The sequence below is a fragment of the Ranitomeya variabilis genome, chromosome 1, assembly GCF_051348905.1.
Source record: "Ranitomeya variabilis isolate aRanVar5 chromosome 1, aRanVar5.hap1, whole genome shotgun sequence".
Classification (NCBI taxonomy): domain Eukaryota; kingdom Metazoa; phylum Chordata; class Amphibia; order Anura; family Dendrobatidae; genus Ranitomeya; species Ranitomeya variabilis.
In genome coordinates this window covers 1,116,327,358-1,116,354,216 of record NC_135232.1, presented here as the reverse complement: position 1 = coordinate 1,116,354,216, position 26,859 = coordinate 1,116,327,358, and the positions used below count along the sequence as shown (strand labels likewise).

At 43.8% G+C, this 26,859-nt stretch overlaps 1 protein-coding gene across 10 annotated transcripts in view; it reads right to left on the bottom strand.

Annotated features, from left to right (window-relative positions):
* CTBP1 (C-terminal binding protein 1) overlaps nucleotides 1-26,859 on the bottom strand; it is a 571,211-nt gene that overhangs the window by 23,313 nt on the left and 521,039 nt on the right. For all 10 annotated transcript variants that reach the window (XM_077280210.1, XM_077280212.1, XM_077280213.1 and 7 more), the window contains 3 exons: nucleotides 18,624-18,778; nucleotides 11,275-11,419; nucleotides 10,578-10,784 (listed from right to left, as the gene is read on the bottom strand). In XM_077280210.1, coding sequence (XP_077136325.1) covers nucleotides 10,578-10,784; nucleotides 11,275-11,419; nucleotides 18,624-18,778 — 507 coding nt within the window. The remainder of the gene's footprint in view (nucleotides 1-10,577; nucleotides 10,785-11,274; nucleotides 11,420-18,623; nucleotides 18,779-26,859) is intronic.

Genomic DNA, 26,859 nt, shown 5'->3' with positions numbered 1-26,859 from the left:
AGCAGACAAATACTACGTGGCCTGTGCTATAAACTATGTGGCTGCTATATACATACATATTGTAGAATAGCCGATGCATTAATACAGGCCACGCAGTATGAATAGCCGATGGTTAATATAGGCCACGCAGTATGTAACAGTGGCCACGCAGTATATAACAGCCCAAACCGTATATAACACAGCCCACGTACTATGTAACAGCCCACGCAGTATATAGCAGCCACACAGTATATAACAGGCACACAGGCGACGTAGTATATAACACAGGCCACGCAGTATATAACACAGGGCACGCAGTATCTAGCACAGCCCACGCAGTATATAACACAGCCTATGTAGTATTTAGCAGTGTGGGCACCATATCCCTGTTAAAAAAAAATAAGTAAAATAAAAAAAAAATAGTTATATACTCACCCGCCGGGATCCAGCGAAGCTCTGGCGATGCGCGCGCGGCGGCCGCCATCTTCCGTTCCCAGGATGCATTGCGAAATTACCCAGATGACTTAGCGGTCTCGCAAGACCGCTAAGTCTTCTGGGTAATTTCGCAATGCATCTCTGGGAAAGGAAGATGGCGGCAGGCGCGAGCGCATCGTCGGACGGTGAGAATAGCAGGGTTTTTGTTTTTGTTTTAACATTACATCTTTTTACTATTGATGCTGCATAGGCAGCATCAATAGTAAAAAGTTGGGGACACACAGGGTTAATAGCAGCGGTAACAGAGTGCGTTCCCGCGGCATAACGCAGTCAGTTACCGCTGGCATTAACCCTGTGTGAGCAGTGACTGGAGGGAAGTATGGAGCGGGTGCCGGGCACTGACTGCAGGGGAGTAGGGAGGGACTAATCGGACTGTGCCCGTCGCTGATTGGTCGCGGCAGCCATGACAGGCAGCTGGCGAGACCAATCAGCGATGTGGGATTTCCATGACGGAAGTTGCCGACAGAAAGACGGAAGTACCCCTTAGGCAATTATATATATAGATTAGTATATTGATCTTTGTACAGTAGTGGGTTTTGTCTTAATAGAACTTCCATCATGTATCTAGACACTACATGGTGGTGCCATGTTGTCATGGACTAGTGATATTTTGTTATTTGGTTACAGTATTCAGACGTTTCACTCTGAAAATAATCTTAATGCTGCGCTGAGATTTCTCGCTACCATTTTTTTTTTATTTAATTCTAGAACACGCATGTTTATAGGCTCTGGCAGGGCCACTGGGACCTTTTTATTTGAGCAACATTTGACAGAGGGGTAATGGCAATCAAATTTTGCCTGGAGGCCCATACAACTTTAAGGTATGCCACAACCCGTTCACTCCAGCAAAACCGGAGAATCTTGACAGTGTGCGGTGCACGCACTGACTGCACACACTGACTCCTTGCAGGGTGTGCATCACGCACTGTCAGGATTCTCAGGTAGCGTAAGAAAAGTGTGCGCGGTCTCACACCGTGGACAAGGTCTTTCAATGACTGCAAATATTGTAAAAATGCTAATAATTGTCAGTAAAATGAAAAAAAAATAAATGTACATGCCTACTTATCTGAATTTGCTAGACAAAAAAAGCAATCCCAGTAATTTGTGATGCCCACCCAAAGTTATTTGGAAAGGAGAGTACTTTCTTTGGTAAAGGAGAGGTTTACACTTGCACTACCAAATGTTTTGAATGGCATTGGGACAAAAATTGTGGGACTTCTATTTACCCACATTGGGGACAAAAAAAATTCATATCCTCAAATGTCCCTAAACTGCCATCAAACCAGATTTAAGTTATCAGACAGCCTGCTACCATCACTAGAGGGAGCCCAGTTATTTGGAATACCCACAACCACCACTAGAGGGAGCCCAGTTATTTGGAATACCCACAACCACCACTAGAGGGAGCCCATTTATTTGGAATACCCACAACCACCACTAGAGGGAGCCCAGTTATTTGGAATACCCACAACCACCACTAGAGGGAGCCCAGTTATTTGGAATACCCACAACCACCACTAGAGGGAGCCCATTTATTTGGAATACTCACGACCACCACTAGAAGGAGCCCATTTATTTGGAATACCCACGACCACCACTAGAGGGAGCCCATTTATTTGGATTACCCACGACCACCACTAGAGGGAGCCCATTTATTTGGATTACCCACAACCACCACTAGAGGGAGCCCATTTATTTGGAATACCCACGACCACCACTAGAGGGAGCCCATTTATTTGGAATACCCACGACCACCACTAGAGGGAGCCCAGTTATTTGGAATACCCACAACCACCACTAGAGGGAGCCCATTTATTTGGAATACCCACAACCACCACTAGAGGGAGCCCATTTATTTGGAATACCCACGACCACCACTAGAGGGAGCCCATTTATTTGGAATACCCACGACCACCACTAGAGGGAGCCCATTTATTTGGATTACCCACGACCACCACTAGAGGGAGCCCATTTATTTGGATTACCCACAACCACCACTAGAGGGAGCCCATTTATTTGGAATACCCACGACCACCACTAGAGGGAGCCCATTTATTTGGAATACCCACGACCACCACTAGAGGGAGCTCATTTATTTGGAATACCCACGACCACCACTAGAGGGAGCTCATTTATTTGGATTAACCACGACCACCACTAGAGGGAGCTCATTTATTTGGAATACCCATGACCACCACTAGTGGGAGCTTAAGTATCCAGACTGCCTGCTGCATCCACTAGGGGGAGCTTTGGTGTTCTGACAGCTAGCAGGGGGAGCAGTAAGCGCCACCTAGTGGCTCAAGTAAACACTATACACCACATCTAAAGTTGAATGCAATCTTTTTTTCCCTAGTTATCAGTGACTTCAAAAAAAGGAGTAAAGGCTGGCTGGACCTTTGGATGAAGGATTTGGGTAGTAGGGATTCACCTCCCATGCCAGTTTTCCACCCAGAGAAGTTACATGCTGTACGAAGCAGTTTATAGTTATTAGGCGTAGCGCTCCTTTAAAAGGTGAAGGGACGGTCACTGCCTCACTATGTGGCGGTATAGTAACCATTACAGTTTGGCGATGCTGGGAATTTCTCCCCTGCAGGCTTGACAATAAGGGCTGTAAGACAGGATCTTGGCATGGAGGACATAAGGCGTGGCACGAGGGCCTTTAAGTCAACTGGAACAGACAAAGCCAGACAGCCCTGTGGAAATCCGACACTTGGTGAAAATCCACCACCCATCAGCACCACTCCCTTCCCATGGATTAAAGTCTCCGTTTGCAAAATCTTCCATCTACAAGGACCTCTCATCAGAACCGCTGACTAAACAGCACATTTCACGGCGGAGCAGAAATCTACACTCATCAGTCCAGCAACTTTATAAAGACAAATTATCTACCCGTGACGTTAATGTATTGTGCTCCAGCAATTGTGAGAAGAGAAACCAGAAAGAAAGAAATATAATATGATCACAGCAATCGCATGTGGGAGAACTCTAAGGGTACGTTCACACAGGACTTTTTTGCTGCTTTTTTTTGCTGCTTTTTTTTATGCTAATTTTCAGCTGCTTTTTACAGTACCAGTAAAGCCTATGAGATTTCAGAAATCTCATGCACACACGTTGGTTTTTTGTTTGATCAGTATTTTCTGCTTTGCTGCTTTTTTTGGACATAGGGCATGTCACTTCTTTCAGCGTTTTTGCTGCGTTTTTGTAGCGTTTTTTCACCCATTGACTTGAATGGGTGATGAAAAAAACGCTGCAAAAACGCATGTAGCATTATTTGCTGCGTTTTTTGTGCAGAAAATCATGGCCAGCAGGAAGGGATCTCACAGCCAAGAGCTTAGGGGTGTGGTTAGTGAGGTGTGAAGAGCCATTGTGAGCCATTGTGAGGTGTGAAGAGCCATTGTGAGCCATTGTGAGGTGTGAAGAGCCATTGTGAGGTGTCCTGATTGTGATCTATTGTGAGGGAGTTCCTGGTAGTGAGGTGTGAAGAGCCATTGTGAGGTGTGAAGAGCCATTGTGAGGTGTGAAGAGCCATTGTGAGGTGTGAAGAGCCATTGTGAGGTGTGAAGAGCCATTGTGAGGTGTGAAGAGCCATTGTGAGGTGTGAAGAGCCATTGTGAGGTGTCCTAGCAGCTGAAAATTGGCATAAAAAAAAAAACTGCAGCAAAAATCTGCAGCAAAAATCTGCAGCAAAAAAGTCCTGTGTGAACGTACCCAAAAAACGCACCAAATACGCACCAAAAAAACGCACCTAAATTAGCATAAAAAAAAGCAGCAAAAAAAAGCAGCAAAAAAGTCCTGTGTGAACGTACCCTAAGTGTTCAATTTCCCTGCAGCGCCACCACTGGGGAAACTAAGTACTACACACTATCCATTCCTCATGATACGTAGTTTGACACGCACTCCTTAATAGAATTCTGGATTTGATAATGCAGCCAGGACAAAAGCAGACAGAAAGCTGTGAAAATTCTCAACAAACCAGTAAGGCCGCGATAAATCAGCTCTAGAGCATCCCAGGATAGAGCTCTAGATCAGTAATGTATGTACACAATGACTGCACCAGCAGAATAGTGAGTGCAGCTCTGGGGTATAATACAGGATGTAACTCAGGATCAGTAATGTAATGTATGTACACAGTGACTGCACCAGCAGAATAGTGAGTGCAGCTCTGGAGTATAATACAGGATGTAACTCAGGATCAGTAATGTAATGTATGTACACAGTGACTGCACCAGCAGAATAGTGAGTGCAGCTCTGGGGTATAATACAGGATGTAACTCAGGATCTGTAATGTAATGTATGTACACAATGACTGCACCAGCAGAATAGTGAGTGCAGCTCTGGGGTATAATACAGGATGTAACTCAGGATCAGTAATGTAATGTATGTACACAGTGACTGCACAGCAGAATAGTGAGCGCAGCTCTGGAGTATAATGCAGGATGTAACTCAGGATCAGTAATGTAATGTATGTACACAGTGACTGCACCAGCAGAATAGTGAGTGCAGCTCTGGGGTATAATACAGGATGTAACTCAGGATCAGTAATGTAATGTATGTACACAGTGACTGCACAGCAGAATAGTGAGTGCAGCTCTGGAGTATAATGCAGGATGTAACTCAGGATCAGTAATGTAATGTATGTACACAGTGAGTGCACCAGCAGAATAGTGAGTGCAGCTCTGGGGTATAATACAGGATGTAACTCAGGATCAGTAATGTAATGTATGTACACAGTGACTGCACCAGCAGAATAGGGAGTGCAGCTCTGGGGTATAATACAGGATGTAACTCAGGATCAGTAATGTATGTACACAGTGACTGCACCAGCAGAATAGTGAGTGCAGCTCTGGGGTATAATACAGGATGTAACTCAGGATCAGTAATGTAATGTATGTATACAGTGACTGTACCAGCAGAATAGTGAGTGCAGCTCTGGAGTATATTACAGGATGTTACTCAGGATCAGTAATGTAATGTATGTACACAGTGACTGCACCAGCAGAATAGTGAGTGCAGCTCTGGGGTATAATACAGGATGTAACTCAGTATCAGTAATGTAATGTATGTACACAGTGACTGCACCAGCAGAATAGTGAGTGCAGCTCTGGAGTATAATGCAGGATGTAACTCAGGATCAGTAATGTAATGTATGTACACAGTGAGTGCACCAGCAGAATAGTGAGTGCAGCTCTGGGGTATAATACAGGATGTAACTCAGGATCAGTAATGTAATGTATGTACACAGTGACTGCACCAGCAGAATAGGGAGTGCAGCTCTGGGGTATAATACAGGATGTAACTCAGGATCAGTAATGTATGTACACAGTGAGTGCACCAGCAGAATAGTGAGTGCAGCTCTGGGGTATAATACAGGATGTAACTCAGGATCAGTAATGTAATGTATGTACACAGGGACTGCACCAGCAGAATAGTGAGTGCAGCTCTGGGGTATAATACAGGATGTAACTCAGGATCTGTAATGTAATGTATGTACACAGTGACTGCACCAGCAGAATAGTGAGTGCAGCTCTGGAGTATAATACAGGATGTTACTCAGGATCAGTAATGTAATGTATGTACACAGTGACTGCACCAGCAGAATAGTGAGTGCAGCTCTGGGGTATAATACAGGATGTAACTCAGTATCAGTAATGTAATGTATGTACACAGTGACTGCACCAGCAGAATAGTGAGTGCAGCTCTGGAGTATAATACAGGATGTAACTCAGGATCAGTAATGTAATGTATGTACACAGTGACTGCACAGCAGAATAGTGAGTGCAGCTCTGGAGTATAATGCAGGATGTAACTCAGGATCAGTAATGTAATGTATGTACACAGTGACTGCACCAGCAGAATAGTGAGTGCAGCTCTGGGGTATAATACAGGATGTAACTCAGGATCAGTAATGTATGTACACAGTGACTGCACCAGCAGAATAGGGAGTGCAGCTCTGGGGTATAATACAGGATGTAACTCAGGATCAGTAATGTAATGTATGTATACAGTGACTGTACCAGCAGAATAGTGAGTGCAGCTCTGGAGTATAATACAGGATGTTACTCAAGATCAGTAATGTAATGTATGTACACAGTGACTGCACCAGCAGAATAGTGAGTGCAGCTCTGGGGTATAATACAGGATGTAACTCAGGGTCAGTAATGTAATGTATGTACACAGTGACTGCACCAGCAGAATAGTGAGTGCAGCTCTGGGGTATAATACAGGATGTAACTCAGGATCAGTAATGTAATGTATGTACACAGTGATTGCACCAGCAGAATAGTGAGTGCAGCTCTGGGGTATAATACAGGATGTAACTCAGGATCAGTAATGTATGTACACAGTGACTGCACCAGCAGAATAGTGAGTGCAGCTCTAGAGGATAATACAGGAGGTAACTCAGGATCAGTAATGTATGTACACAGTGACTGCACCAGCAGAATAGTGAGTGCAGCTCTGGGGTATAATACAGGATGTAACTCAGGATCAGTAATGTAATGTATGTACACAGTGACTGCACCAGCAGAATAGTGAGTGCAGCTCTGGAGTATAATACAGGATGTAACTCAGGATCAGTAATGTAATGTATGTACACAGTGACTGCACAGCAGAATAGTGAGTGCAGCTCTGGAGTATAATGCAGGATGTAACTCAGGATCAGTAATGTAATGTATGTACACAGTGACTGCACCAGCAGAATAGTGAGTGCAGCTCTGGAGTATAATACAGGATGTTACTCAAGATCAGTAATGTAATGTAATGTAATGTATGTACACAGTGACTGCACCAGCAGAATAGTGAGTGCAGCTCTGGGGTATAATACAGGATGTAACTCAGGATCAGTAATGTAATGTAATGTATGTACACAGTGACTGCACCAGCAGAATAGTGAGTGCAGCTCTGGGGTATAATACAGGATGTAACTCAGGATCAGTAATGTACGTACACAGTGACTGCACCAGCAGAATAGTGAGTGCAGCTCTGGAGTATAATACAGGAGGTAACTCAGGATCAGTAATGTAATGTAATGTATGTACACAGTGACTGCACCAGCAGAATAGTGAGTGCAGCTCTGGGGTATAATACAGGATGTAACTCAGGATCAGTAATGTAATGTATGTACACAGTGACTGCACAGCAGAATAGTGAGCGCAGCTCTGGAGTATAATACAGGATGTAACTCAGGATCAGTAATGTAATGTATGTACACAGTGACTGCACCAGCAGAATAGTGAGTGCAGCTCTGGAGGATAATACAGGAGGTAACTCGGGATCAGTAATGTATGTACACAGTGACTGCACCAGCAGAATAGTGAGTGCAGCTCTGGGGTATAATACAGGAGGTAACTCAGGATCAGTAATGTATGTACACAGTGACTGCACCAGCAGAATAGTGAGTGCAGCTCTGGGGTATAATACAGGAGGTAACTCAGGATCAGTAATGTATGTACACAGTGACTGCACCAGCAGAATAGGGAGTGCAGCTCTGGGGTATAACAGGATGTAACTCAGGATCAGTAATGTACGTACACAGTGACTGCACCAGCAGAATAGTGAGTGCAGCTCTGGGGTATAATACAGGATGTAACTCAGGATCAGTAATGTAATGTATATACACAGTGACTGCACCAGCAGAATAGTGAGTGCAGCTCTGGGGTATAATACAGGATGTAACTCAGGATCAGTAATGTAATGTATGTACACAATGACTGCACCAGCAGAATGGTGACTGCAGCTGAGTAGTCCTCCGGATCAACGCAAGATGAGTAATAGATGGAATTTATAAAGTTACTCATACCATTTACAAAGATTCATTGTATAAAACTGGCAGTTCATCTCAGAATACCATTTCACAATGCCTGCACTTCATACTCCCATCCACTAGGTGGTGCATTACAATAGACTACACCTGTCCATGAAATGTGCAGAAGCAAAAACCAACGTGCTCACCAGCACACCATGTGGCTGAAAATGGTACTGCAATTAAATTTTCTTCTAAAATCAAGAAAACGCATCGGACCTTTAAGCATTGAAAAGTCATAGAAATTCTCAATAACTACAAACCAAACATGGCACCACCTCAAACTGAAAGAGATAACAGATATGGCTAGTCTTTACAGAGAACCCAAATCCTCAGACAACCAACGTGAATCCACAACAGCGATTACATTTTACTTATTTTGCAAAAACCAAAAAAATAAAAATCTCCAAGTTTCTCCTTTGGCACGCGATTCTGTGCTTTGGGCATAACTAGTTCTATCTAAACTTTTCTCTATTACTTGGAACCGACAGCCCGGGCAGATCTCTCAGCTCCTGGGTCCAATGGAAATCGCAGCACGTACGTGAATAATGCAGTAGCCAAAACCTGTCAGGTCGGGTTCTGCAGCTGCTTTTATTGTTGTCCAAGCTGTAATGGAAAATTTGGCACAACAAATTAAATCTGAACCGGGGAGATCAGCGCTGCCAAGATTCAACAGCAGCAGTCTGGATGCCCATTCTCCATCACTAACTAGATATTTCACACTGCCAGAACATCAGGGACAGAAAACAAAAAAGAGAAACATTTTTTTATGATTCTTGTTTAATTTTCTATTTAGTATCTATTGGTCATACATTGGTCACACTAAATTCAGAGTTCTGCCTATATAACAATCTATATCTCCGCAGGCTCACTTAGTCTTCGTTGTCTCTGAGCTAGTGGAGAGAAATTCATGATGGGAGACATTGACAACTTAGGGGAGCAGGAATCCTTCATGCCTTCTCTCAACGTAACATTTAGAAGCAGCAGTAGAATGGAGGTGAATAAACAGAAGTACTGAGCAGTGTAGATGTGAATCCAGTGCAATGTAGATGTGAATCCAGTGCAATGGTGACAAATGTTTACTAGAAGGCATCACCAGGGGGTTTGTGCCTTTTTGCTCGCTCACTCCTTCAGTCCCCATAGAGATCAATTTACAGGGGATCCAGCTTGTCTTGAAGGAGGGATTTTACTATATGTGCAGCTGCATCCCCCTTCTTGTTCTGCTTTACACCATTTACTGTTTTAGACAATAAAAAAAAAAAATTGTGGAACCAAGCGGGGTTTCTAAATGCTCACAGAAAGGGGAATACCATAGCGATGTCTAGAAAAAAAGTGAAAAAGGGGAGCATGGCAATAAAAAAAATAAAATATAAAAATATTATTTAAAGTTTCAAAGACTAACTAGAAAAAAAAACGCATAACAAGTGAAAATTATACATAGGAATTAAACTATAGTGATGCGCGAGTGTGCTTGTTACAAGTTTTTCGAGTATGCTTGAGTCTGAGTATTGGCGTTGCTCGGATGCGATGCTCAGATCCCTGGCCCGCATGTTGAGTGGATTTAAGATGCAGGGATTGCCTGCCATACACGATCAAGCTGTAGCCAGGTTTATTGGCTGTATTACAGACACTCTACATGCAGGGCAGGGATCCGAGCACCGGCAATACTCGGTGGAGACTCGAGCATGCTCGGAAAACTTGAGTAACGAGCACACTTGCTCATCACTATTAAACAACCCTTACAGTCAGTGTAACAAAAAACAAACAAAAAAAAACCAACTAAAACCAGTTACAAATTTAAGTTTCTCTCGCGTATTAATAGGGCCGTCCTATCTGCAGGATCAGTCATCAATTCCATAACTGGGGGTCCAACACCTAACATGTCCACCCATTTTTCATTCTGGTAGCATGTAAACCAGGAACGTTCACAGTCTAGTGGTTGGGATGAGAACTGAAGCACATCTTCTATTTTACGGAATAATTTCGGTAAAATAAATATATACTTTTGATAAGTGTGATTGCTCACTTACATCACTAAAGAAAAGAAAAATAAAGCCTCCTGCCCATGGAAATCAAAAAGGGACTGGAAACCAACCACCAGAAAGCATTATGGACCCAAAATGTCCAAAAGAAACTTAGACGAAGCTGAGCACAGACATGACATTCTGACCGGCAAGTTGGACTTGTCACAGACACCACGGTGTAGCTTCGGCTTTACAACACCTCAACAAAAACCATCTGGGTTTCCGGTCTATTTAGGTTTTTTACTTTAGGAAAGGTTATTACTTTCAGCAAGGCTTACCCAGTCCTATAATGCCCAAGGTCTCTCCCCGAATGCGAGCAGCTCCAGATGCAACTTCTCTAATTTGCTCCACGCTCTGGACCCTTGTGCCTTCTCGTAACGCCTGGTGCAGCCACGTGGTTCTCCTGTACAAGTTCAAGATGTGGCACAAGGTAGAGTCCGCCGTCTCTTCTACGGACGCTGCTGGCACGTTGCACACCGCTATACCTGGAGTGATAGTCAAGTGATCGCAAGATATCAGAAAAGGGATTACTAGTTCTTGGCACATATTAAAATTGGTCTCAAAAGGAAAGGTCACCCAACCAACAATCCTAATGTGTCACAACAGTCTCCGAGATAGCCACATCTTATGTATTGTGCATATGGCCTTAATTATATCCTTCATAGATTTGACATGGACCCCCCCTCAATGGCAGAGTGGCCACTTCAAAAACAGACCAGTTTGCAAACGTACTAAATAGTGTTTTTTTTGGCCAAGGGGGATCTTCATTTTGGCCACTTTAAGACCCCCCTCCCCCATCTGTCCCTCACAGACTAGTCTTATTCTAGAGGTTTACTTCCCCAAGGACTGCCAACTCTACAATCTTTCATGAAGATTTATGTCTGGCATTCACCCATATTGCACAGCACAGCCATAACCGTAAATCATGAAGGCATCAGATTAGTTTTCAGCCCATGTTAAAATGGAAAAATATACCTAGATCTCCAGCCGATTTGATGTCAATGTTGTCAAACCCGCTCCCGATCCGGACTATTATTCGTAGCGCCTTAAACTTCTCCAAGTCCTCTCTTGTTAAAGTGATCGTGTGATACATCAAGGCGCCCACTGCTTCATTTAGTACCTGAAATAAAAATTAAAAACAAAACAAAACATAAATGTGTGCATCACCACCTAGTTTGAAACAATTTTAGCACCCAATCATTAGGAGGCCTTCTAAGAAGGACAGGCCTTTAATTCAGGCCCTGAGCCCCTTAAATTTATACCCAATACATTTTAGAGGTTTGACTCAGTTTAGTGGTCCGCTGCCCAAAATGGTCTAAAAGACTAGGTCTGAAATGGATTATGGAGTTCATTAATCTGTAGAATTATTTTTTGGTATTAAATCTGGAGGGTCCTGGCCTGGGGGTTTATACGAGTTTGTAGGAAAAGATTTTATACTCAAATTCCGTAACAATAGCAAGAACTGCAAAAAAAAAAAAAAAAAAGGTTAACATTAAAGAATTCACTTTGCAAGCCCAGGTAATCACCTGTAGGACTAATGGACTAATATATATGTGGTTGACCCAGGCTGAGAGGGGCCCACTCGGGGCTATGCTATCTAACTGTTTAGGCGCGCTGCACATGCCACGTAGATATGGTCCAGACCTGCAATACTACTCTGGAGGGGAGCTGTGGGCCCCCTATACTGTGGAGAGGGGAGCTGTGGGCCCCCTATACTGTGGAGAGGGGAGCTGTGGGCCCCCTATACTGTGGAGAGGGGAGCTGTGGGCCCCCTATACTGTGGAGAGGGGAGCTGTGGGCCCCCTATACTGTGGAGAGGGGAGCTGTGGGCCCCCTATACTGTGGAGAGGGGAGCTGTGGGCCCCCTATACTGTGGATAGGGGAGTTGTGGGCCCCGCTATACTGTGGAGAGGGGAGCTGTGGGCCCCCCTATACTGTGGAGAGGGGAGCTGTGGGCCCCCTATACTGTGGAGAGGGGAGCTGTGGGCCCCCTATACTGTGGAGAGGGGAGCTGTGGGCCCCCTATACTGTGGAGAGGGGAGCTGTGGGCCCCCTATACTGTGGATAGGGGAGTTGTGGGCCCCGCTATACTGTGGAGAGGGGAGCTGTGGGCCCCCCTATACTGTGGAGAGGGGAGCTGTGGGCCCCCTATACTGTGGAGAGGGGAGTTGTGGGCCCCGCTATACTGTGGAGAGGAGAGCTGTGGGCCCCCCTATACTGTGGAGAGGGGAGCTGTGGGCCCCCTATACTGTGGAGAGGGGAGCTGTGGGCCCCCTATACTGTGGTGGGGGAGTTGTGGGCCCCCTATACTGTGGATAGGGGAGTTGTGGGCCCCCTATACTGTGGTAGGGGAGTTGTGGGCCCCCTATACTGTGGAGAGGGGAGCTGTGGGCCCCCTATACTGTGGAGAGGGGAGCTGTGGGCCCCCTATACTGTGGAGAGGGGAGCTGTGGGCCCCCTATACTGTGGAGAGGGGAGCTGTGAGCTCACAAATTCATGACCAATCACAACTTGTAGGAGGTCTTGAATTTGTCTTTGTGAGCAGTTTTTGAAGTTAATGTTAGGACTCACAAGTATGAGGACCCTTGAGGTGGGTTGCGAGCTTTCATATTTTGGCCAAAATATTTTTTCACCTCTTATTGCACATTTTTCCCCCATCTTTGTAGGGTACAGCCAGGCCCTTTGTTGGTTGGGTGTTTTAGGGTGTCACGTGGGGTGCACTTTTATAGTATTGGGCAGCCCACCTGACCCAATACTGTGGGAGTCATTAATAATCTAAGCGAGACACTGCATCACATCTGTGTGACTTATGTCCTATGCAAGCGCCATCCATTTTATTTTTCAAAACTAGGCTATAAGTTCCATTAAGGCCACATTCACACGTTCTGTTTTTTTTTGTTTTAAAATACGGATGTGAAACACTGGAGTGGGTCAAACATGCAGAGTTGGTGCACGTGTTTTTAGTATTACTTTTCCACCGACTGGCCAGGGCTTGTTCCACTCCTGATTTTGGGCTTACAAATACTGAATGAGGCCCAACCATGAGCTACACCAGCCCCACAAGCCCACAATGAGTGGCTGGGATCGCATCACAAGCCCTGATAGCAGACCAGGCTGCAGTCACCTCCTTTTCCCTGTAGATCACCAGAAAAGTCCCAGGCATGACCGGAAGCCGCACGGCACAAGCATCAGACAATCTGCCCTGCTTTACCAGCTCGGTGGGTTCCAGTTATCCTCAAATGCTCCATGATCTGCGCTCAAGAAAATCTCTGCTGGTGGAAGCGATAAGTGCTGGTGAGACAGTGAAATGTTGGATAAAGAAAAACGTGGATTTCTCTGGAATAAGATCTGATCACGGATATCAAGGCATCATGTTATTCAGCCTCCTAGGACCTACATTCCCCATATAGATGGCTTCAGAGGGTTGATCCTGACCGATTCCTTTAACATTAAGATCTTTCTACTTGATTATTATATATAATTTATTTTTTTGGACCTCTTTGGGTTGTTCCTCTATTGCCACCTCAAAATACAGCCATAAATTAGGCTTGATATATCCCTACATATATATAGGGGTGATATATCCCTACAGGGCCATTGTCCGATCAAGGGTGTAGCCTTCCCCATTGTCAAAGGTGTCCCTAAAAGTCCAGTTGTTGAAAGTAGTCAAATTTTCAGGAGCAAGAATTGAAGAGTAGAACACAAAATGGTTAATTTTGACTATTTAAAGCTAGTATATCTATCAAGAGGCCCTTTGAAGATAATCTGTCACTTGCCATAACCATGTAATATGCCCCCCACCCTGAAGTGTAAAGGCAGCTCTAGTTCCTAAATCTGGTGACCTTTTTTTATTTACCGTATGTGCCTCTGTCCCCAAGATATGGCCCCCTCTTGTAGAGAATTCTAGCCTTTTTATCCAGGTGGGTGAGGTTCTCAAGAAGTCGTCCACAACTCTTGTTGAGAACCACACCATTTGTGAAAGTTGTCAGTGTGTGGTCCACATCTTAGATGACCACTCCCACTTAGCTTGACAGGTTAGAATTATATACAAAGAAGAGGGCCATATCTAAAAAAAAATAAAAAATAAAAGAACAATGCCAGATTCAGGGGAATAACGGTATTCCTAACAGGTAAAAAAAAAAAAAAAATTACAGAATGTCAAGTGACAGGTCCTTCCAAGTCCAAAAACCCATGCCAAGACTATACAAATATTATGGGTTATCTTGACCTTTAACGATGTGGGGCTTAATTTCAGTTTTGTTCCTCCTAGAAGTGGCAATGTACAATTTGTAAAGCTTTAACAAGCTACTTCTACAATATTCTAAATTTGTGCCTGCTCTTCTGATTGCCTCGGCTCAGGATGAGGAGATTAGTCCCTACAATGAACCATGTTAAATTACTGGTACTTGCAGAACCGAAAAATTCTAGGGACTTTCCTAGATCCTCCGGGTGTCGGAAATTCAAGCAGCTTTTCACTAATCTAACAGCTTTCAAAAAAAAATAAAAAAATATATTTTGCTCATGTTCATTTTCTGAACTTTCAGGTATAAAAGGGTTAATATGTCCCCTTAGGGAACAAAGGATCATTCAAGAAGGCAACAAAGTGGGGTGGGTGCAGTCAGACAATCAAAACAGAAGGTGCCTCCCATGCAATGGTCATAAGTACTGCCCTGGCTGATGGACACAGCCCTGTGAATAGGATTCTTTAATCTCTAATTCGAAGGGTAAAGCATGTGGCAAAATTTGCACATTTCCCTAATCCACAATTTTGTGCCTTGGTTGATCATCTGCTAGTTGTGCCAGAGACACCGCTCACCTCCGTGAATGTGCCCCAGCCGTTAAGGTGCTGAATGTCTGCGGCCACATGAAGATGTCATGCAACCGCAGACAATCAGCACTCTTTTCCCCCTTCAAAGTGTGCCCCATTTGGGTAGGAAGGAGGTGGTGCCCTAGGGCAGGTGCTTACCCCTTGTTCCAGCCCTGATTCTCCATCAGATAGGTTTTAGGACGCTGCATCCTTAGGCTAAAGTTACTACAAAGTATTACATTCCCAGCAATGTGCATGGGATCCATATAAAGCTCATGTCTGCTGCGCTTTTTTCTTCTGCACCCTACAGAAATTGACTTGTAGCGCAATTATGAAGTCTCCAGTTATAAGGCTCTACCACGATAGATCTGAGCCATTTGAGACCTTAAGAGAAAAATCTGCAGGTAAAAAAAACACATGTAATCTGTACAACTATCAAAAAAGTTTATTAAAAGCCAAAACGAGGTAGTAAAAATTTAACACGTGATTCCCCGAGTCTGCATGTCTCATGGTTCGACAGCCACAATACATGAAAGGATTGTCTGTTAGGCAATCCTTGCATGTGTTGCAGATGTCGAATAACCGCAAGACATGCTGACGTGGGGATTCAAACATATTATTCGAGCATGCCGATGACACTGTCAGCACACAAGCATGCTCAGATAACACCTTATCCCAGCATATCCGCTCATCACTACCAGACATATAAAAGATGAAATAAACCATGGAAAGGTGTCATGCATGTGACGGTAAGCCTGAGTGATGTAATCCATACACTTCTCCTTCCCTCAAGGAAACAGATCAACTTTTAAAAAAGTGAGACAAAAATGCCTACATGCTTCCATCTATTTTATTACCGTTTTGCATACTTATGTTGCTTTACTCTTAATACATTTTATTTTAATATAACAAAATGCAGTAATTACAAGTTTAAAACTGAGTTTAGTCCTTGTATGCTCTAAAGTATCCACAACCATCAGTTTGTGGCCCTCATTATGCTTTGCTTACATAGCGCCACCATTCTGCAGCTTTTCACCACTGTCCCCATTATGGCTCGTAATCTAAACTCCCCAGGATCACTGGAAAGCACTTACAAGCTCAACTGAAAAGTGCTTGTAAGAGAAATATATATATATATATATATATATATATATCTCTATCTATATCTATCACCTTACAGCTCATTGCCTTGAGACCGACCAACATTTCTAGACAGCAGAACATGTGCAGTGCTTACAAGCTCTGATATTGAGCTAGTAAGCACTGTACTTAAGCTGGCCAGGATTGAGTCTTTCAGGCAAAAAGTTGTAAACAAATTAGCAATTTTCTGCTTAATATCTCAATGGCTGAAAATTGTAAATTCCGTGCACTAGCCAACGATACACATTCCTGAAGGTGGGATCAACCCCTTTAAGACCACAAATGCTACAGAGGAGAATGGATTTAAGGAAATCATTGCTCATTGAAAAAGACACTCAGAACGTTGAAGGCAAATATATAAAAATTAAAGGGGTATTCCAATCTCCAAGATCCCATCCCAATATGTATTAGTAATAGGATTATGGTTATTTTACCTCCAATTAGAAATGTAGTATAGTTTTTCTAATTCGCCATATCTTTCCTCATGTGCAGGCATTGAAGTACCTTAGGTATCCATGGTTACGACCACTAGCATCTAGATAACTACCTACATCAGTGGTCGTAACCATGGATACCAATGCCTGCACATAAGGAAAGACATTGAGAAACTACTGTATATTACATTTCATTCACTAAGATAACATTTATATTTAAAAATAAAAAAATAAAATGGTAAAAGTAAAACAATCGTAAAATTAATATAGTAGTAGTAATGACTATTTCCATTATTACTAGGAATAATAATTGCTGCTATTACACCTGCTACATATTGGGATAGGATCTTGGAGATTGGAAAGGAACGCTTAAAGGGGTAGTCCCAGCTACAGTAGGCAAATCATATTCAAATTAGTGGTTAATTAAGGCCAGAAAAGGCGTACATGATAGATTGCCACTGGGAAAGGGGAGACTTGTAGTAGTATAATTTGCCCCTGGATTATGTCGCTTGGTAAGAATACACCATCCCGGCCCTCGTCCTTTGTCATTAGCGCTGGCCGGACTCCTACTCGGACAACGAGGTCCTCAGCATTGGGGGGCGCTTTGCTGAGATCCCGCCGACACCCATAGCTTAGGGAAATTAGAGCGACAAGAGCGAGAGGACTCCATGCAGTTCTATTTACAAGCCCCCGCCGGCCCGTGCAATGTGGACAACTTGCCAAATCAGCACCTCACGATTGGGCTCATTCAAAATTAATGGCCTTCCATTGACCAAAGACGCTCCGTACCACGCGCTGGCGACCCTCCAAGAAGCGGGAAGTTCCAGCATGAAATGTGCTGGAGATGGGCCCAGGCTCGACTCAGAAATGGGGGACACAGGAGGACAATTATTCTCCCGATTTATCAGGTTACTTGTTCAATCCTCAGAGGCGACCTGCCCAGTCGAATGCCGGGCAGCAACTACAACTGCATACTTGGAGGCGATTACAGCAATAAAGTAAACTAAATTTTATATCTATATATAATATATAAATAGTTATATACTCTTCACAATGCATAAAATAATTACCACTGTCTACAGGGGGCAGTATTGTACCCAACTCAAAATATAGCTAGTATGTCAGGCCAATAAAGGTTTAATGCGGAACAGAGCCGATCAGTAGATTAAATGCAGCAGCAGCAGCCTGGAATCCATTCTCTCTGGGGCTGCAGTGAAAGACCTGAGGGCAGCGCCCGTCAGCCCCCATAGGTAATAAATGGATGGAGAGGCGGTCCACCATGAGAACTGCTGCTCCACTTAAGGTGCCCTCTTCTTCCAGTCGGTGGCAGCTTATGATTTTATTTTCATATCTTAATAGCTATTCAAAAAAAATTGCAGTTTATATGTATATATAAAAAAAATCCATTGTGTAAAGTAAAAACACACACTACTGATCCACCAATCACAGTGGGTGATTTCACAGCTCCTCCTCCCTGACCTTTGCACACGCTTATTAGATGCTTCAATACAAGCGCTTTGGGGAGGAGTCTGATCATTGCTGCTAATGTTCATGTGTTTCCTAGAACTACAGGGAGTTGGAGTCTTCGAAAGCTCCAGTGATTAGTGTGAAAATTGCAGTATTTTCTAATTCATCACAATTTGCATTAAAAACAAATATCTGCCAAAAATGGGGGAAAAAAAATTAGCAATAAGCGCTTCTGCATGACAGATTCTTTTTTCTAAACGTATTAAAGTACAAGTCTTCCTGATCTTACCTCTTACCACCCAAATGCAGGTTCCTTTATTCCTAAAGATTAAGCATCTTTAATAACCACAAAGTCTGCATTGTTCGAGTTTATAGGATAATTTCCAAAAACATTTGATCATTTCTCAAAAACCATTAAAAAAAATTCATGCAATTTTTTAGTCACTCAGATGAGCGAGATTGCAAGGTTACGTTACCTTCTCGTGGATTTCTTGCGTTGACTGTGCGTCGCAGAACGCCACCGTGGCTACATCTTTGAGGATCGGCATTTCTACTGTACAATCCCTGCCATCCAGCAGAGCCACAAGTGGGCGCGGGTGCATCGGCCCGTTCATTATTGGAGGACGAATGCCTAAGGGAGCAAAGAAAAAAAAATAAAAAATTAGAATAGCGCTCTTCAGACAAGTTTGTCATGAGCAGAGGATATTACACAAAAAAGACATGATGTTTCTCAGCATACGTTCCTGGCTTGTATCAAGTCCCTTATTTACCCAAGAATCAGGGGAGTACATTAATGATCTTATCTAATGGCTTAACATTTTAGAACAAAAAAAAAATAAAATTGATCAAACAGCTAAATTGGGGCAAGACCATGCTATATATAATGGTTTATTTTTTATTTTTTAGGTTCTAAAATGTTAATCCTTTAAAAATATAGCACCCCATAATGCCTAGATTGGTTTTGTCTTTCCCTAAATGTATCTGTTTATTTTACCTATATATTTCTAAACCACCAAGAAAAAAAAAAAAATTTGAATTGGTGATTTCACGCCATTTTTGTGGGCATAGCTTGGAATGTTTCACTGGAGTAACATTTCTGGGGTGGTACACAAATTCATAAAGCGGTGTACGCCTCAATAAGTGCGGCGCAGAGGATACAATCCTACGATTTTAAATTTTTGATTTCAAGACATTTAATGGTGGTTTAAAACCCAAAATCTCATCTCAAAATACTGGGGTATAAAATTAGTGTGAGCTCCAACCAAAGTATTAAAATTCTAATATTGTTGCTTGGAAATCTCCCTCTAAGCAAGAAATTTATCATTGGGTGTAAAATAGGCCATAGACCTAAAGAATCCACATAAACCATCCCTGGATCAGACAACCAACTTCAAATCTTTGGCAAAATTCCCCCAGAATTGTCTGTGAGACTCTACAGATGACAGAAACGTTAAGCTGCCCCAAAGGATATTCTGCCAGGGTGGTGGAAGCATCACTGCCAATCGAGGAACCTATGGAAGAGCGGTCAACAATTTGGATCTTGGTCAAAAATTTGTGAAAAAGATTGGCTACGACTATGGATTTAGAGAAGGTGGCATCAAGCGTACGCATCACATTGAAGCGAAGATTTGCAGTACATTCCCTACATTTTCACAATCTTTTTTTACGAGAAGCATTTAAGGTCAGATGACTTGCTTATGAATACTTGGAATATTTAGGCTTTACATTCCTTTATAGGCGCCTCATGGTGGAATCTCGGATTATCCATCGTAATGAAACTGTCAAGGGGGGGAGGAGAGTTTGTGGAATTATGTTTTCCTAAAACTGGAAAAAGGCAATGCATGATTCAAACAGATCTTCTATTATGTACCCACACCCTTCAGGAATTGTTTGCCTTTAGCTAGAGATTTGATAAACTGCCCATGGAAGTTATTTGGTTTCCGGATGTAAAACCTGGAGTGTACAGTTACCAGGAACAAGTTCACACAGGATAACAACGGCACTGCCTTTTCCCATCTTTCTCTTGGAAACTAGCCAATGCCTTGAACTTTTCCCCTTTATTCCAACCTTTCCGTCACGTTCTGAGCGCAGCCGTTACTAATGCAGTTACTGATTGGCACCATCCATGCCTCATCTACTGAGCAGTACTAACGATACCTCACATGAACTTTCCGATACTACATGCTATTACCCATCCCTCTGTAGAAGCCGCCTTTGGAAAAAGTAAAAACATGTAAAAATGTTAAAATCATCATCTTAGCTTTGTTTCTCCTGTATCCTATCAAGACTTCCTTTATCCTTTCTAAGTGGTCTCCAAAAGTCAGAAGGTGAGCGTCCCTCTAACCAGGATCGTGAGCGTCCCTCTAACCAGGATCGTGAGCGTCCCTCTAACCAGGATCGTGAGCGTCCCTCTAACCAGGATCGTGAGCGTCCCTCTAACCAGGATCGTGAGCGTCCCTCTAACCAGGATCGTGAGCGTCCCTCTAACCAGGATCGTGAGCGTCCCTCTAACCAGGATCGTGAGCGTCCCTCTAACCAGGATCGTGAGCGTCCCTCTAACCAGGATCGTGAGCGTCCCTCTAACCAGGATCGTGAGCGTCCCTCTAACCAGGATCGTGAGCGTCCCTCTAACCAGGATCGTGAGCGTCCCTCTAACCAGGATCGTGAGCGTCCCTCTAACCAGGATCGTGAGCGTCCCTCTAACCAGGATCGTGAGCGTCCCTCTAACCAGGATCGTGAGCGTCCCTCTAACCAGGATCGTGAGCGTCCCTCTAACCAGGATCGTGAGCGTCCCTCTAACCAGGATCGTGAGCGTCCCTCTAACCAGGATCGTGAGCGTCCCTCTAACCAGGATCGTGAGCGTCCCTCTAACCAGGATCGTGAGCGTCCCTCTAACCAGGATCGTGAGCGTCCCTCTAACCAGGATCGTGAGCGTCCCTCTAACCAGGATCGTGAGCGTCCCTCTAACCAGGATCGTGAGCGTCCCTCTAACCAGGATCGTGAGCGTCCCTCTAACCAGGATCGTGAGCGTCCCTCTAACCAGGATCGTGAGCGTCCCTCTAACCAGGATCGTGAGCGTCCCTCTAACCAGGATCGTGAGCGTCCCTCTAACCAGGATCGTGAGCGTCCCTCTAACCAGGATCGTGAGCGTCCCTCTAACCAGGATCGTGAGCGTCCCTCTAACCAGGATCGTGAGCGTCCCTCTAACCAGGATCGTGAGCGTCCCTCTAACCAGGATCGTGAGCGTCCCTCTAACCAGGATCGTGAGCGTCCCTCTAACCAGGATCGTGAGCGTCCCCCTAACCAGGATCGTGAGCGTCCCCCTAACCAGGATCGTGAGAGTCCCCCTAACCAGGATCGTGAGAGTCCCCCTAACCAGGATCGTGAGAGTCCCTCTAACCATGATCGTGAGAGTCCCTCTAACCATGATCGTGAGAGTCCCTCTAACCATGATCTTTTAAACCCAACATTCAAGCAAAGAAAGCCAACTTGGCATCTTTGGGACTTGTACACTTGGTCCCAATGCCATTTGTTTTCAATCAGAAGTCAACTGCCACCTCCGATCGTCCCTTTCCATAATGGAGACCAAAAGCATCGGGAGTGTTGATGTTAGGATAAAGAATGATTAGGCTTGAGTATCAACTGTTAGGAGGTCATGCCATACATCTCAGTTGGCCAAATCCACTGGTTCCATCAGAACTGAATTAAGAGACCATAAAATTCCCACACCCCACACCGTTTAAGTATGGGAGGGGGGCTCAAAGTCTATAGGAAAAACCTTGACAAACTCCAAACTTAAGCTTGGACAACCTAGTGCCAAGCTTTGGATTAGAGTGTGTTGCCGGCTGAATGGTCATTTAACAAGCGATCGCGGCCAAATGACTTAACTGTTTCGTGAAGAATCTTCCATTCAAAATACAGGTAACAAATTATAAGACTGTCTTAAAAATACAAACCTTAAATGTCAAATGACGACTCTTGTTTGTAAGTGGACCACGTTTAATTTTGGGGGCTACAAGCTTTGTGTGAGACATTTCATAACCAATAAGTAGAGGGGTCCTTAAACCTTACATTAGGCCACATACAGTGTGCAGACAGCTTTTTCCCCACAATTAATAAACCACAGTATAATTCAGATATCTGGCATCTAACCAACCATATTCTATAAGAAACGTACCTGACAAGCTAGATAATGGCGTTAAAGGGAATCTGTCAGTTGGATCAACCCTTCCAAGCCATCAATACAGATATGTAGGTCATAGGAAGCTGAATAAAAAGACACCTTGACAGCTGCGATTAGATATCTTTTCTTACCGAGTTTCTCTAATATGTAAATGAGCTGTTAAGATCTATGGGCGGGACAGAGGTTTCACCAAGAATCTAGTAACCACTTTTTTTTACAATAAAGCTCTGGAGGCAGTGTGAGACATGTTATGACGGACCGTCTGCTCTACATGTCTCACTGGTAACACCCACTTTTATTTATAATAATCTCTGGAGGCGGATTCTCAGGGAGATCTATGTCCGGCCCATAGATCTTAACTCCTTTAAATATTAAGAAAAATGTGGATTTCATTGGAATAAAAGATCGGATAACAAATCTCAAAGGTATTAATTTATTCAGCTTCCCATGACTAGTTAGACTTAGGAGGGTTAATCCTACGGACAGATTCCCTTTAATTCTAGAATTTTTTTAAATTTATTTATTTTTTATTTAATTTGTTGTATTGTAGAACTGAATGCAAATATTTACCGCAACCAACCAGGTCCCTTCTCGCCAGGAACCCCATAATAACTACATGGGCTGCCCTTATGATACACAAGCATTGAGAGATTTTTTATTTTTTTTTTAAAGCAGAAAAACAGACAAAATGACCTACCACCTATAAAAAAAAGGGCATAAACATTCATTCACCACATTAGTTCATCTACAGGTCCTTCTCAAAAAATTAGCATATAGTGTTAAATTTCATTATTTACCATAATGTAATGATTACAATTAAACTTTCATATATTATAGATTCATTATCCACTAACTGAAATTTGTCAGGTCTTTTATTGTTTTAATACTGATGATTTTGGCCTACAAGTCCTGATAACCCAAAAAACCTGTCTCAATAAATTAGCATATTTCAACCGTCCAATCAAATAAAAGTGTTTTTTAATAACAAACAAAAAACCATCAAATAATAATGTTCAGTTATGCACTCAATACTTGGTCGGGAATCCTTTGGCAGAAATGACTGCTTCAATGCGGCGTGGCATGGAGGCAATCAGCCTGTGACACTGCTGAGATGTTATGGAGGCCCAGGATGCTTCAATAGCGGCCTTAAGCTCATCCAGAGTGTTGGGTCTTGCGTCTCTCAACTTTCTCTTCACAATATCCCACAGATTCTCTATGGGGTTCAGGTCAGGAGAGTTGGCAGGCCAATTGAGCACAGTAATACCATGGTCAGTAAACCATTTACCAGTGGTTTTGGCACTGTGAGCAGGTGCCAGGTCGTGCTGAAAAATGAAATCTTCATCTCCATAAAGCATTTCAGCCGATGGAAGCATGAAGTGCTCCAAAATCTCCTGATATCTAGCTGCATTGACTCTGCCCTTGATGAAACACAGTGGACCAACACCAGCAGCTGACATGGCACCCCACACCATCACTGACTGTGGGTACTTGACACTGGACTTCAGGCATTTTGGCATTTCCTTCTCCCCAGTCTTCCTCCAGACTCTGGCACCTTGATTTCCGAATGACATGCAAAATTTGCTTTCATCAGAAAAAAGTACTTGGGACCACTTAGCAACAGTCCAGTGCTGCTTCTCTGTAGCCCAGGTCAGGCGCTTCTGCCGCTGTTTATGGTTCAAAAGTGGCTTTACCTGGGGAATGCGGCACCTGTAGCCCATTTCCTGCACACGCCTGTGCACGGTGGCTCTGGATGTTTCCACACCAGACTCAGTCCACTGCTTCCTCAGGTTCCCCAAGGTCTGGAATCGGTCCTTCTCCACAATCTTCCTCAGGGTCCGGTCACCTCTTCTCGTTGTACAGCGTTTTCTGCCACATTGTTTCCTTCCAACAGACTTACCATTGAGGTGCCTTGATACAGCACTCTGGGAACAGCCTATTTGTTGAGAAATATCGGATTACGTACCGGTAATGCTCTTTTATAGAGCCCACGACAGCACCCACTGAGAGAGAGGGGATCCGCCCCTAGGAACAGGAAACCTACAGAGAGATAAAAGGGGCGGCCCCCCCTCGCTCCTCAGTTGTTTTACAGAGAAAAAGGAGGAACCGCCGCCAGGTTTTTTAGTCTTATCAGGTTTAGGCATATATACATATTTACAACCTCATACCATATTATCCTATTATATACATCTCCCTATCAAGACACCACGTGCAACTAAATAAAGAAAAGGGAGGGAATCGAATGGGTGCTGTCGTGGGCTCTATAAAAGAGCATTACCGGTACGTAATCCGATATTTTCTATTCGCCACGACAGCACCCACTGAGAGATTTTCAGAGACTATATACTGGGTGGGTTAACTGAATCAAGAACCGAAACCCCAAAGGTCAGGTCAGAAGCAGCAGACAGATCTAATCTATAATGTCTATAGAAGGTGTTTGGTGAAGACCAAGTTGCAGCCTTACATATAAGATCTATCGGCACGTTCGCCCTTTCTGCCCAGGAGGTCGACACGGCTCTTGTGGAGTGTGCTCCCACATGCATTGGAGGATCTCTTCCTCCAGCTTTATACGCCAGGATAATGGCATCTCTAATCCAGCGTGATAGCGTGTTCTTTGTAACTCTGGAACCCTTGGTTTTTCCCTGGAAAGAGACAAAGAGAGCCCTACTCTTCCTCCAGTCCCTAGTCCTCTCTAAGTAGGCTAGAATAGTTCTCTTAACATCTAGGGTATGAAGCCTGGCTTCTTCTGGAGTCGAGTGTTCTTCATAGAAGGTAGGTAACAGGATCTCCTGGGATCTGTGAAAACTAGTGGCTACCTTAGGGAGATAACAAGGGTCAGTCTTTAAAATTATTCTATCAGATGTCACGGATAGATAAGGAGGGTCAATAGACAAGGCATGGAGATCACTCACCCTTCTAGCGGATACTAACGCTACTAACAGTATTGTTTTTAGCGAGATGTTCTTTAATGAGGCCTCATGTAGCGGCTCAAACGGGCTTTGTGTCAAGGCATCTAGGACCAGAGATAGATCCCACTGAGGCACCTGTGGTATATGAATAGGTTTTGATCGTTCACATGCTGATATAAAACGAGAAACCCATCTATCTCCCGCCACATCATAACTAAAGAGGGCTCCTAGAGCTGAAACCTGGACTCTTAGAGTATTTACCGACAGTCCTAATTCAAGTCCTTTTTGCAAGAACTCCAATATTGCAAATATAGGAACTTCAGCGGAAAGTTGTGCAGTATGAAATTTAAGGAATTTTTTCCAAACTCTGACATAGATTTGGGTAGTGGAAGGCTTTCTACTCTTCATAAGAGTATCTATAAGCCCACTGGAAAAACCCCTTAGAGTTAGTAAGTGCCTTTCAAATTCCATACCGTCAGATTCATGCCTTTTACCCGAGGATGGAGAAACGGTCCCTGAGACAACAGGTCCTTGGTCTGAGGCAGGATCCAAGGGTCTGTAGTCGACATTGCCCTGAGCCAGGAGAACCATGGCCTTTTGGGCCAGAATGGGGCCACCAACAGAACTCTTGCCCCCTCCTCCCTTATTTTTCTTATTACTATAGGTATTAGATTCCATGGAGGGAATGCGTAGGCCAGGTCGAATGTCCATGGTACCTGAAGGGCATCGAATATGTCGGGGTTGTCCAGTCTGCAAAGGGAAGCAAATGTTTTGACCTGACGGTTGGACCTTGTTGCGAATAGGTCTATTTGTGGCATGCCCCATCGGTCTGTTATCTGCCGGAAAATCTCTCTGCTGAGCATCCATTCCCCTTGATGAAGGGTATGGCGACTGAGGAAATCGGCACGGATGTTGTCTATACCTCTGATGTGCACCGCTGACAAGGACAACAGATGACTTTCGGCTAACGTCATGATGTCCGAAGAGACTCTCATAAGATTTTCTGATCGTGTACCTCCTTGACGATTTAAATAGGCTACTGCCGAGGTGTTGTCTGAGAGGACCCTTGTGTGAGAGCCTCGTAGCTGGGGAAGAAAGTGGAGTAGGGAATAATATATGGCTCTTAATTCTTTTACATTAGAAGAATTAGCTAACTCTGACCTGGACCAAAGGCCCTGAACCACCTGATCACCAAAATGTGCTCCCCAGCCCTCCGGACTAGCATCCGTGGTTACTACGGTAGAAGGGGTGATGACCCATGGTACCCCCTCTGATAGATTTCCCCAATCTAACCACCATGTAAGGGAGTGTACTACCTCTGCCGTTAAGAAAATTGTTCGATCTAAATGTACCCTATCTTTTGCGTCCTCCTGCAATACCAATTTTTGCAGCTGCCTGGTATGGAATTGAGCCCATTTAACCGCAGGGATACATGATGATAGTGAACCTAACAATGACATGGCATTTCTCAGTGACATATTACGCTTTTTGATAGCTAAATCTACTTTACTAATTATCGAATACTTTTTATCATCAGGCAACCAACATTTTTGGTCTACTGAATCCAGGAGGAGACCTAAAAATTTCTGACAAGTGACGGGTTGGAGTCTGGATTTTTCCCAG